The following is a 12,093-nucleotide window of genomic DNA, read 5'->3' as shown; positions in this document are numbered from 1 at the left end:
AAGTGATGTCAAGACAATATCTCAAGGGAAAGGTTAATTTTATTGAGCACACATATTTACATAAAGAGTAACAATGATACAATATCAAAGAGTTGTTGATGACAGGACTGCGTTTACCGGATCTGGAAGAAGGAAAAATAAGAACCAAATGAAACCAACTAATTCAACCCAGGTCTATCATCACACGAGAAAACGTTTCTGCATTTGCTGACTTTGACACGAGCTAAGAAAATATCCCATTCCTGCTCCAACATTAGACCAAAAACATGAGGCAGCCTTTTGATCGTTTCCAGCAAATTCCCTTATTCAATTTGGACAATAAATGGAACTTGGAAATGGCCTGTTTAGCAATCAATTGGTAATGATTTCAAGTCTGGTTTAGTCAATGTTTAAAGTTTTGGTTGCATGGTTGCAGTTTGCATGTTTTGTTTTGTTCAAGATTTTGGGATAAAATTAACAATATTGTGTATATCATGTTTTCCATCTGCAGTTGGAAAGGCAAATCAAGTGCTTTTATACTTTTCAACACTAGAATGGAGAGTTCATATTCAAACAGTATCGGTTTTCTTTTCAACCTTAGTGGAGCCTGTGTTTGAAAATGAGACGGACTAACAAGACATTTCTGATTTCCAGTGCCACTATATTTTGGTTCATGCTAAAACTACTCACTGTGTATTTGTCCCATTTCTTCTCAGGATCGTAGGGCTCCCAGCGACTCGCAGGGAAGATGTGCTTGTTCTTCTCATACCAGCTCCGCAGTACCACTTTTCCAGCATGAGACTGTGTGCGGAAGTGAGGAACATTGATTTGTTGACAAGCATAATAATAATAATAATAATAAATATAGCCGCAAGCGGCAATGATCGGCCCTCGCCACGCCGCCGCCACACCGCCGCCACGCCGCAAGAGGAGGGGGCGCTAACGCGCCCCAATTGTCCTTTTATCACGCCTACTGCTGAATCTGTGACGCTGTCACATGTTCTCCCCTTTGTTTTACCATCAAAAAGCAATTTTATTTTGAATTCTTGGCAAAATGTGCGGCTTTGCCGCACAGACACCGTGACTCTTTGAATGAAAATGTGGATAACTTTTGATGGTCCTGAAGATGAGTCTCACCAAATTTCAGGTTAATAGGGCTGACGCCCTGGGAGGAGTTTGTGAAAGTCTAAAGTGTAAACATGTTCTGGCCCCATTGGAATAACATGGGAGGTTTCGGTCATCGTTACGGCAACGCCATAACAATTATGACATGGGTCTCATTGACTTTTTTGATGGGGATGCTAAAATTGAGTTGTGTGTCAAATTTCATATAATTTCGCAAAACTAAACATTTAACCTCCATATAAAATCTGTAGGGGGCGCTGTGGCGCCAAATGAATTTATTTCACTTCAAGTAGGTTTAGGGCAAAGAGTTTAACAACTGATTCTAATTTGACGCAATTCGGACTTTATCTGCGCAAACGGCAGAAATTTTAAATATGGGAGATTTCTGAAATTTTAGTTACAGTTTGCGGCTTCGCCGCACAGAGACCGTGAGAGGTATCAATGTAATTTGGATAACTTTTGATGTCCCACTCCTCAGTAGCATTTTCACCAAATTTCAGCTTTTTAGGGCCAACGCCCTGGGAGGAGTTCGCAAAAGTACGACGTTTGGAAAGACTCCGAAGTCATGTTTAGCCATTTTTGAAGCAATATGGCCGACATTTGGTTCGGGGGACGGCGTTGCCGTAATAATATTTTTTACTTCTCTTGTCACCATCTACCTCTGCGCCAAATTTCATGATTCTACGATCAGATTTTTTTTGGGTCATTTCCCATCTCTCAATGCATTTTTGGTACATTTGGTGGCGCTGACGCGCCAATTTTTTTTATTTTAGAAAAGGGAAATAGCCAGAATGTAGAGAGGCACGATTTTTAGAGGTGTGCAAATTTTTGTGACTTTTCGTCAATGTTCACTGGGTGAAAAATAGGGGGGTTGGTCCCGAGAAGAAGAAGAAAGAAAGAAAGAAAGAAAGAAAGAATAATATTCCGATGCGAAAACAATGTTTCCCATTTTTCAAATATCATAAACTATACATTTTCGGAAAGCGCTCGCGCTTTCCTACCTCATGGTGTGGGTCCCTGGTCACTGACGGGTACTTTCGATAATTTTGAGTGGGCTCCGCCCACTTTGTGTTTTTGGCCCTCTATACAGTAATAATGTTCAATTTTTGCATTACATGCTTATATGCACGGAACATGCAAGAGATGGGGAACGTATTCGTGAGCTACTTAGCGCAAATGAGTGCTTTATATGGGGATGACGACCGCTTCGCGGTCGTCATCCCAATGTAAAGTGCTCGTTTAGTGCGAACTTTTGCACGGGCTTCGCCCGTTTACAACGGTAATGTTCCATTTTCCTACAACTAATTAGTATGCACGGGGCGTGCATGAGTGGAGGAGTGCGTTAGTGAGTGTTTGGAAGTGGGCGAGCGCTTCGCGCTCGATTTCGTGCGCACTACGTGCGCACTTTCGCAGCCGTGCTTCGCACGGCCTTACGAGATTAATAGGCCTCTCGCCAGCTTGTGGCGCTCGGGCCTAATAAATTGAGATTTGGCCTGATATTTGGGTTTTCCTGATGCTCCAAGACACTTTATAATTGCATGCCCTATTCATTTACTTTCCACACTGAAATGAGGCTTGTAATTTACGCCATTGACCCCTCCAAACACACTATTGCCATACTTGTTATCATGACCTCTGGACTTTCTATTTTCACTGAGTATATGAAAGTAAACCGTTTGTTTTGTCAAAGCAATGGTTGAAATTAAGTTAAAAAATCACAATCATTACAAACAGAAACAAAATGTTTATCATGTTTTTGGACAGAGCCTCAATTTCTTCAAAGTGAGAATCTATCATTTCTGTCATGTACAAACTGTTAAAAACATATTTTTTTTATTGCTCTAAAATGAGACTGATTTGTGTCTAAAACTGACATTTTTGTTCAAAGTTAGCACTGTTCCATCCGTTATAAGTCATAAAGCTGTCCTCACCTCATCCTTCTCGACTGTAGCATCGTTCACCAACCGTATGTCATCGTGGACATCAAAGCTGAAGAGTGGACCTGTGGAGGGAGGGCAAAAACATGTCCTTGTGTTAAACTCTGCTCTACATGTGCAACATGGAACATCTGCGGAACACCGGGAAGGGACTGACCTGATTTGCCTCTGGCTTTGGTTACAATGAAGTCATAAAAACTGTGATGCTAGAAGGAGGAGAGTGTTAAAAATATATAAAATTAAACTGATAACACTGTTTTGGCACACAGCCCAGACAAACATTTTATCTCGTTGACATTATGAGGAAGAGAAAGTGCACTCACATGTGGGATAATCAGATCCTCTTTTATGTACATCAGCTGCTCTACACCAGCAGAGCTGCAAAGACACATTAAGAAGGCATAGGCAAAATCTAAATGTTTGTTTTTTTCTGTAACAATTATCATTGTTGCTGAAATGCGGCGGTCCCTGAAACTGCGCGGCCATTTGACCGCGCTACGGCTCTCCAGCCACGGCCTTATTTTATAGCCTACAGTTTATACAATATTTTCATTGGGGAATTCGCCCCCAAGAAAAAAATAAGTAAATCCCTGCGTACTGATGCTTTTTGGTGCTATTTTGCTGAGAATATGAAGGAGTAAATACTGAAAGAGGCCTCTTCCTCTTTCAGTATTTATTCCTAATGATAGATTTTCCTGTGCTCAAAAACAACATTAAATTGCATTAAGAAGAAAATAGTTCTATTTGGTTCTATTTGAGTTTAAATTTAGTATCACCTGTGCTTTTGTACTTGTCTTTGATGCTATCTGGCCTTTTCACTTTCAGCAGCCAAGGACACGGAAATCTAGTCCCTGATGCAGCGATTCACCATGTCTTTGGACTGATCAAAGACATGCTTAACCAGACGGCACCTTTAGCACAGCAGTTCATGATAAAAGAACAGACAGAAATACACTACCTTGAGGTTTGAATGAATGTTGCAAGAGAACAACTGTCGAGCCACTCGGTAATGGCAGTTAAGGTGCGTCAACATATTTTAGTCTGAACATTTTGCATCTGACTAAAATATCTTCAAATGTACATTTTGGAATGTGTCATGGTTAGTGTGCCAACCCCAGACCTGTATATGTATTAGATAAAGTGAGTGCATGTGTACCGTAGTTCACTGAAGTCCTTCCTAAGAACCTCGAGGGCTTTTTGAAGAAAGTTCTGCATGGTGTTTCCTTTCTTCATCTGTTAAGTACACATACAAATGTACGATTTAGAGTGGCCCAGAAAACTTTAAACCATCATGTCACTGTACAACTGATTTTACAAGGATTGCAATTTATTTATGCAGGTGACATTCCACCTCCAGAAAGTTAAAGGTGGTATGGACGATTTTTTTCAGCAAATTTTTTATCATATTTCCTCGTGGCGTGGATAAATCATTTGTCCTGCCACGTATCAATCATAAAACGCACCTACCGCTCACCTGCAGCCGCGTCTGGCTCTTCCCCACGTTTCCGCGTGCCTAAGCGCATGGATCTATCATAATATAGTTCCCTCAGTGTACGGGGCAAAATGAAGACGGAGAAAGACAGTTCGAGCTGACGCAGAAGTGGACAGAAATCTACGGGAGACGAGCGATGCGATGCGCTCCGTTGCGCTAATAAACAAACGCACGTGTGTGTTGTATCAGTCCACACGGGGGAGGGCGCATGCGCACTTCCGCCTGCGTTCTCAAATCGCCGAAAAATCGTCCATACCGCCTTTAAATACTGTGCCTTTAAATAATTGCACTTTTTAACATGTGCAGTAGTATTTATAGAACACCAGGTGCCATAGTGGGGCGCTAGAGGAAATGTGGTTGTGTCCATAGACAAGACACCACCCACATTGCCGAGAAAAGCCCTTTGAGTGCAGCAGATACTATGCGTACTTTGACAGTCTTTCGATGTCCGGATCCATCCCAGTAACTAAATGTGATCTCGATCTCCTCATCTATGAACAAAAGCAAATAATACGGGTTTAGAAACTTGTTAATGTGTGCCATAAACATAATTACACACTTTGAGGACATCTCACTTTTGATTTTCTCTTGCTTGAGCTCCCACTCCTGCCTCAGCTCCTCTCTGAGGCGGTTCTCTTCCTCCTAAACAACATATTTATTACATAATACATAGGGGTTAAAATGCCCTTCAGGTATGGTATAATGGGCTTAACATTAAAACTTGAGCCAGCATGTTAGTGTAAAATGTAGCACGCAGCAGAACAAAAATGCATTTTACGTTGTGGGAAGATTTGAACAACATTTCAATCTCCAAAGAACACAGCAGGGTCTTTTCTACACAATTTATCATCCAAGCTCAACAATAAAATATCCAACAGAGCAATTGTTTATAGAGTTTGTTGATGGTGTGATTACAAATATGAACCAGTCCCCTCCGAGAACACAAAGCCATAAAAAAGGGGTCTTAAACATAGTTCTCGGTCTCACCTCTCGGTCTCGATCTGGCAGAAAACTTGTGTCCACATCTGGATTTTTCCCCAGTTTCTTCTTCTTAGTTGGAAAGTCTTTGCCATCAAAGTCATTATAAGTTAGCTTTCTCATGAACTGTATTCATTTTGTTTAATATATTCTCACCATCCAGCTCATCCTCCTCTCCTTCCTCTTCTTCTTCCTCCTCCTCCTCCTCATCTTCAGGGTTAAAAGATAAACTGGCAATTTTTCTTTTCTGCTCCTCTTTTCTTTTCTTCTCTTTTTGCTTCTCAAGTTTGCTGCAAAAAAAAGGGGGATTCCATTAATAACACGAAACTGCGGGAAAGCTTAAAAACAAAACTAAATCCTTTCATCGGGTATACTGGAGCCAGAGTTTCCTGTGCCAGCTGAAGACGTGCCTAGAGAAGCACTACTGTAGAGCTCAGCCTCTGGCGCTAAAAGATGAACTGCCATTTTGGCCTCAGTTATTGGGGAGACGGAAATGGCTTTAAATTATTATTACCCCACGAACACCCAGAATGAATTAAGACAACCATGTTTTAGTTTCAGACCTTAAGTTTAGTGTTTCAAAAGCCACAATGCAAAGTTTTGGTGCAAAGAACCACACTTTTCACCTAAATGTTGTGAAATAAAACTCAAGGTTTTGTAATAAATACTATATATATATTGCGCAGCCAGCTTTATACTATGAAGTCATCCTCCATTAAAGCCTTAGGATGAATAAAATGCCTCAGTTGTTACGTATCGCCCACATATGGCAGAACAAATAATTAGTCAGTACTAAATAGTCAGCTACAGGGCTTCCTCGTGAACGTACCCGCTAATTTATGGTTTTACGGCTTTTACCAAAAATATATGAAATAGGTTTTAAGTGTTGACGCGAACGATTTTGATGCATTCGACTGACCCGTGTGGTTTTGAATGCTCTTGCTGAAACATGGCCTGATATACTTTGTTGTTCATAGTTCAATCTAAATATGTTGTTTTGAGCATGAGCTGTTGAACTCTGGGCGCCCTCATCACTCGAATGGATGAGGGTTGGAGGGTCCGAGCTCTTCTGATCTGATTCATGCTCGGTTGACCTCTGCCCTGAGACCGTGACACGGGGAGCACATCTGACTCACAGCTGCAGCTCCTTGGACTGCTCCTTCTTGGCGAGCTGCTTCTCCCGCTCCTTCACCAAAGCCTCCTGTTTGGCCTTCATATCGTTCAGTGTCACCAGACCTGTTCCAAACACATCATTCAACTGTTTCATCAGTTCCGCTTCACGCTTTCAAGTTGTACACACAAACCATGTGGAGAAATAGTTCACAGAATAAAGAACAACATTTTTTTGTTTTTAAAGCACTTCCACTTACGGTTCTGGGGTCATACTTTATTGTTTTAATCTTCTAAAAAAAAAGTAAAATCAAATTTTAATTTAAATGTAAAAATGCACGTCTCTTTTAGCTTAATACTTACTCATCTAAATTAATTCATAGTTTGGCAAGTATAGAATAGCATCTGCATAATAATAACATACATGGAACACATGCGGAATATATTATTCCTTGTGAAATCTGATATAAAATGTTTTTGAACATGTTGCATCGGTGTTGAGGGACAGGCAAGATGGCTCATGATGATCAAATCCATTGAACTCATCAAATTAACACAAATTAATTATGGCTTTATTATCATACAAGCAGCTACACTTTGCCTTACAGAGGTAACTAAAATAATTTACTTCACTGTGATTGGTTCAATCAGTCAGATCATGACTGAGGGTGACCAACAAAAGGACAGGGAGAGGAATTAAACAGATTTGTAAATCATAACAGGGAGATCAGTTGGATATTATATGGTCACACTGCCAATCCTGATGTGTCATTATTATAATGGTTAGTCCTATCATTTCACCAGGTAGCCAAAAGACTAGGGCTGGGCCAAACGCCAAAAACAATGATTTGTGATCTGATCCCCGTCCCTGATCCCTATTTTGATAATATCGCTTTGTGCTTCTGTGTTTAATGCAGCTTTATGCTTGAACACAGACGTATTGGTCAGCCTCAGAGTGAGCAATAGGTGGATATAACAAATTATGTTGCAGAAACGTTAAAAAGAAGCAGATAATTTAGGCACTTCTTAAACATTTTGAAGATACAATCCTGATCAAGTAAAAAATTAGATTTTTTTTTGTCCAGTGTGAAAAGGTTCCAGGACCAATTAACATTATGCAAAAACTAAATAAAATTGTAACATACTTACCAACTGTACTGGACTTGAGCTCTGCCTCCACAGCATCATAATGAGCTGAGAATTTCTTATCAATGTTGGACTTGACCATGTTGTCCTGAGAAAACACATACACAATAAACTCTGTGTTCACTACACTTTTATTATAGCATTATAGCACTGTGTCCTGATCCTGGTGAAGTCAGGGGAATAACGGTAATTCCACTGATTGTTGCCATTTTTAGCCTTTCTTTGGGTTTGTTTTTGTGCAGTGATTGAATACATAAGGTCTGCTAGCTGCAGGTATGGCCTGTTTGGTACTTGGAGAGGAGACTGTTGGGGAAACCAGGTTCAACAGTGGAGCGACTGTGGCTCTAGAGTAAACTGTTGTTGTCCTTAGGGTGAGTGTGAGAGAGAGAGTGAGTGTGCCTGTGAATGATTGGTAGTGCCTGGAGGGGCCGATGGCGCAGATTGGCAGATTTGCTTTGTCAGTCTGTCCCAGGGCAGCTTTGATTACAGCAAAATGCCCAGTAAAGGGCTTTGGGTGTCATGAAATGTCTTATACAAATCCAATGATTAATTATTATACAATGTGTTGTAAACTCTAATAGGTCAACTTTACTTCTGGACAATACTTGATTCTGAACTGTACCTCGACATACTGTCAGATCCACACAATATGGTTTAATAAAAACAACTCTGTAATTAAATAAAAATACAACTGAATGCTCATGTGCAGAGTGACACACCACAATACATCTGTGTAAGAGTTGAAGAGTGAAATGCTTCGTACTTCAGCTATTTTCTGCTTGAGCTGCTCGAGTTGCTCTCGCTCTTTCTCCCTCTTCTTCATCAGCTGCATGGCTCTTCCGGCCTCGCTGGCGGCTCCTTTGTACTGCGCCATGGCAACGTTGTTCTGTCCACGTACACGTATTCAAAATCACAGGTCAAACTAAGGAAATGTTTAAGTTAAATAGTTTTTATGGACGTAGTGGACACCACTCTCTTCTGCGTAGACCACAGGACCACAACAAAGATGGCGGTGAAGCGCAGCATGCTGGGTAATCTAAGTGTATTGTTTGGCGCCCTCTTCAGGTAGTCCTGAAAACCGATTGGTCAAAAAAGGACGTTCTCCAATGATCATCTCTGCTATATATTATCTGTGCCAAGCGAATGTTTAATATTAACTCCTTCAGTAGTAGGAAGAGGGATCTTCTTCCAATCACGGCTCAGGGAGTAAACAACAATTATTCTGCAGTGCAATAAGCATTAATGTAACCGACTGTGCAATACCCATGGAATAAAATCGTATCCATGGCAATACCTGGCACCTGTGATGAGATGTAGCCCACGTTAAAGTACGAAAATGTAGGTATGTAAGATTTTTGGTACAGGCCTCTAATCTTATATTTTTGTTAAAATCATAATATATAGCCGGATATGTAGGCTATATTTTATACTGTCTTGTGCTATCTGTACTTTCCTGTTTATCAAGAGCTGCTTTAACAAGTTAATATCCTTCCTTAACAAATAATAATGTTCTGTCTCATCTTATATGTCCTATAAACGCCCCTTTTTACGAAAAATAATACAAATAAAAAGATTTCAGTGTGATTATGGATGATGTTGGTCAAAAGTACAGAAATATTTGAAACCTCCCAATGCAACTTAAGCAATTAGTCAATTAGTTTATTTTAAATGAATCATCACACAATTAAATACATAATTTATAGTTACAATTGAAATCAAACATATTATAATAAACAAGTATAAAACAAATTGTGCTTGGATCAAACAAAAACATAATCAAAATGAATCATTGGTGTTCTGTCCCCTTCTATTTGTCAGGGTTTATGGGATGCCAGTCCTTATTGGAAAAGATGATGGCGACTTGACTGCAGCAGAGGGCCAGGCTGGTGCACAGAGGAGCGATGAGGACATTAACAGCACCCATCCACACAGAGCGGACGCATGGGACGAAGGTGTGGCTAAGCTGAGCCAACGGGACCACAAACCTGCACCAGAAGGATCAAGAGCATTAGAGCAAAAACAAGTCATTTAGTCGTCTGTCAAGTGACAACATACCTGAGCTACTAAATCTGTTAAGTGCTCATAACGCTTGACTTATTCTGTACAATTTTGTAAGCAACACATTCATTGTCAAAATGTATTGTGTGTATAATGGTGTTGTGCACTCTAGGAACCGTTTCTGGTGGACGGTAAGGCACCTGCTTGTCTCCATAGAGAGGTTATTTCCTTGCCTTACTTATCTGTCTCTCCATGGAGACAAGCAGAGAACGCCACCAGGCCAAGTCACAGGTCAGGTCTATGGAGAGTATAGTAAGAATGCATGTTGTTCGAGGTATTTTTGAGCCATAGAAACATGTAATTGAATAAATGTAAAATATACTAGCTTACTGTCACACTGTGGAATATTCTTGGTAAAGTAATCACATCTCAACAAAGACAAGAAAGTTACATAGTGCACCTTTAAGATATAATAGGCAAGCTAAAGAAAAAAATGGTAAAGTATTGAAATAAAGTATGCTGGTTTGTGACTCACTTCCTGTGTGAATTAATATGTCATGTTATGTTTCTTATGTGCTTTATGCAAGTGTCATATTGTCATATTGGTGAGGTCGTACCAGACATGTAAACAGGCTAAAAGTCCGAGGGAGACCCCACAGAGAAGAGCAAAGGGGACGGCCAGCAGCAGAGACAAGATTCTGTAGCTCCAAACACGAGTCATCTCAAAGCCACGCACACTGTAAGACCAGACCTGATCTATGCTGTGAGGAGAGGCAGGTTCAGCCAGCACGTCACTCACCTCCACCTGTCCACGAGAAAAGACAGATGAAGACTTGATGTTAACACGCCAACACTACACACATTTATTATAGATGTGTATGTTACAGTATGCATTTAGGTGCTCAGAATAAATACACTAACAATCAGAGCTGTTCATTGGCCCCTGCACAATAGCATCATCATGTGGCTGATGCAGGCAGATAAAATAGTCAGAACAGCTTTTTTTTTCTTTTCTTTAAATAATGTTCTTGTTTATTCTATGAAGGTTATTTTGTGTTTTTATTACGATTTTTATTTTTTTACATCGTATTTTTTATATATATATTTTTTTTTACATCGAATTTTAAAAAATGTGATCATATTTATATACAATGAATATTTTTACTAGATTTGATGTAAAATAAAGATAAAATTCGATGTAAAAAAAAAAGTCCCAAAAAAAAAATCGTAATAAAAACACAAAAAATAAATCGTAATAAAAACACAAAAAATAAATCTTAATAAAAACACAAAATAATCTTCATACAGGTCTCTCTGATCTGATGGTTAGCTGTGTTTTGTGTAAGCCTTCTATAGCCGATTACTTTTTGTGTTTGGTTTTTCGTTAGCAGAATGTGTTGTATGTATGTTCATTAAAATAATTAGGGAAAGCAAAGTATTTAAATTCGACCAATAAACGATCGATGTACCCTGAGATGCTGGTTGATGCCGTAGGGGTCCCTGCTGACTGGAGGGGCCGGAGGACTGGGAGCAGGTGTGGCAGGTGTTGTTGGAGGTTTGGGTGAAGGGGTGGGTTCTTTGGAGGCAAACTCAGGAGGGGGAGGAGCTGATAGGACGAGCTGCTCTTCATCCTCATCTTCACCCTCATCATCATCAATGGGACACTCCACCAGACACTCATCACTGATCATTGTAACTGCACACAGCAGGATCACACACACATACACATTATTCATAAAACACATGTGGACGGCAGACATGAGACAGATGAGAACTGACAGTGGTTCCTGGAATTGAAAATGCAACACATAATTGTGGTAATTTGGAAATGCTGAAATCTTCAAAAAATACAAATTTCACTGTAGAACATTTTAATAAGAACTGAGCTACAGTGATTAGGGTTATATTATTATGAAGAGCTTCTGTCCAGCTAAAACTGTTAGACCTATGAAACACTTATCCTGCTAAATAAAGTAGGGCAAACAAGTTACTCATAACAGAATGTATTACAAATATGGCTACCAATTATATGGCAGCCAGCAGCTATATGACATAAAATAGTCATAAAATAATAGTTCAGTCACGTTGTACTTACCGTATTTAAAGTTCTATGTTAATCTGGTATCAATGGCAGAGTCAGACGCACAGAGGAGCACTGAAATGTGCGATAATCTCCAATGTCAATGAGATCACTTCATCAGAGTATCCCCAGAGGCACTACACACACAAGTACAAACAAAACACCTGCACGACTCAAACCCGGGGCTGGACCTGCAGGCACGAGCCACACTAATGGGGATAAGTCCTTGGACTTGTGGCTGTGGAAAA

The 12,093-nt window shown here is 40.0% G+C and overlaps 2 protein-coding genes across 3 annotated transcripts; both read right to left on the bottom strand.

Moving 5' to 3' along the window:
- Positions 1 to 98: 98 nt before the first annotated feature.
- fam50a (family with sequence similarity 50 member A) lies at positions 99 to 8,787 on the bottom strand. Of its 2 annotated transcripts, none has more exons than XM_072449504.1 (13): positions 8,531 to 8,787; positions 7,771 to 7,855; positions 6,648 to 6,747; positions 5,668 to 5,801; positions 5,521 to 5,597; positions 5,109 to 5,175; positions 4,963 to 5,024; positions 4,198 to 4,274; positions 3,365 to 3,419; positions 3,199 to 3,247; positions 3,036 to 3,106; positions 670 to 780; positions 99 to 122 (listed from the first exon to the last, which is right to left on the bottom strand). In XM_072449504.1, the coding sequence occupies exons 1-13, from the start codon at positions 8,639 to 8,641 to the stop codon at positions 114 to 116; spliced, it is 1,008 nt and encodes a 335-aa protein (XP_072305605.1). In that variant the 5' UTR covers positions 8,642 to 8,787; the 3' UTR covers positions 99 to 113. The 2 variants fall into 2 exon arrangements, with proteins under 2 accessions (XP_072305605.1, XP_072305606.1); XM_072449505.1 differs by having other exon boundaries at positions 5,521 to 5,595; positions 5,675 to 5,801.
- A 643-nt stretch (positions 8,788 to 9,430) lies between these two features.
- Positions 9,431 to 12,056, bottom strand: cav4b (caveolin 4b). Its single transcript, XM_072449502.1, has 4 exons — positions 11,861 to 12,056; positions 11,235 to 11,461; positions 10,383 to 10,570; positions 9,431 to 9,752 (listed from the first exon to the last, which is right to left on the bottom strand). Exons 2-4 carry the CDS (start codon positions 11,454 to 11,456, stop codon positions 9,575 to 9,577), a joined length of 588 nt encoding a protein of 195 aa, XP_072305603.1. The 5' UTR covers positions 11,457 to 11,461; positions 11,861 to 12,056; the 3' UTR covers positions 9,431 to 9,574.
- Between the last annotated feature and the right edge of the window lie 37 nt (positions 12,057 to 12,093).

This window comes from Eucyclogobius newberryi, unplaced genomic scaffold, assembly GCF_026437365.1.
Source record: "Eucyclogobius newberryi isolate DKJ021-1_F unplaced genomic scaffold, fEucNew1.0.hap1 SCAF_17, whole genome shotgun sequence".
In the NCBI taxonomy this organism is placed as follows: Eukaryota; Metazoa; Chordata; class Actinopteri; order Gobiiformes; family Gobiidae; genus Eucyclogobius; species Eucyclogobius newberryi.
This window is presented reverse-complemented; position numbering and strand designations above follow the sequence as displayed.

What these genes read in the sequence shown, in the direction of transcription:
- fam50a (XM_072449504.1), bottom strand. Translation starts at nt 8,641, where the DNA reads ATGGCGCAGTACAAAGGAGCCGCCAGCGAGGCCGGAAGAGCCATGCAG. An exon ending in AAGGACTTCAGTGAACTACG is followed by an intron (nt 3,420 to 4,197) that starts GTACACATGCAC and finishes GTGTCTTTGCAG; the next exon opens with CTCTGCTGGTGTAGAGCAGC. An exon ending in CTACAGTCGAGAAGGATGAG is followed by an intron (nt 781 to 3,035) that starts GTGAGGACAGCT and finishes TTCCGCACACAG; the next exon opens with TCTCATGCTGGAAAAGTGGT.
- cav4b (XM_072449502.1), bottom strand. Translation starts at nt 11,456, where the DNA reads ATGATCAGTGATGAGTGTCTGGTGGAGTGTCCCATTGATGATGATGAG. An exon ending in GCATCAACCAGCATCTCAGG is followed by an intron (nt 10,571 to 11,234) that starts GTACATCGATCG and finishes TCTCGTGGACAG; the next exon opens with GTGGAGGTGAGTGACGTGCT. An exon ending in TTAGCCTGTTTACATGTCTG is followed by an intron (nt 9,753 to 10,382) that starts GTACGACCTCAC and finishes CTTCTGGTGCAG; the next exon opens with GTTTGTGGTCCCGTTGGCTC.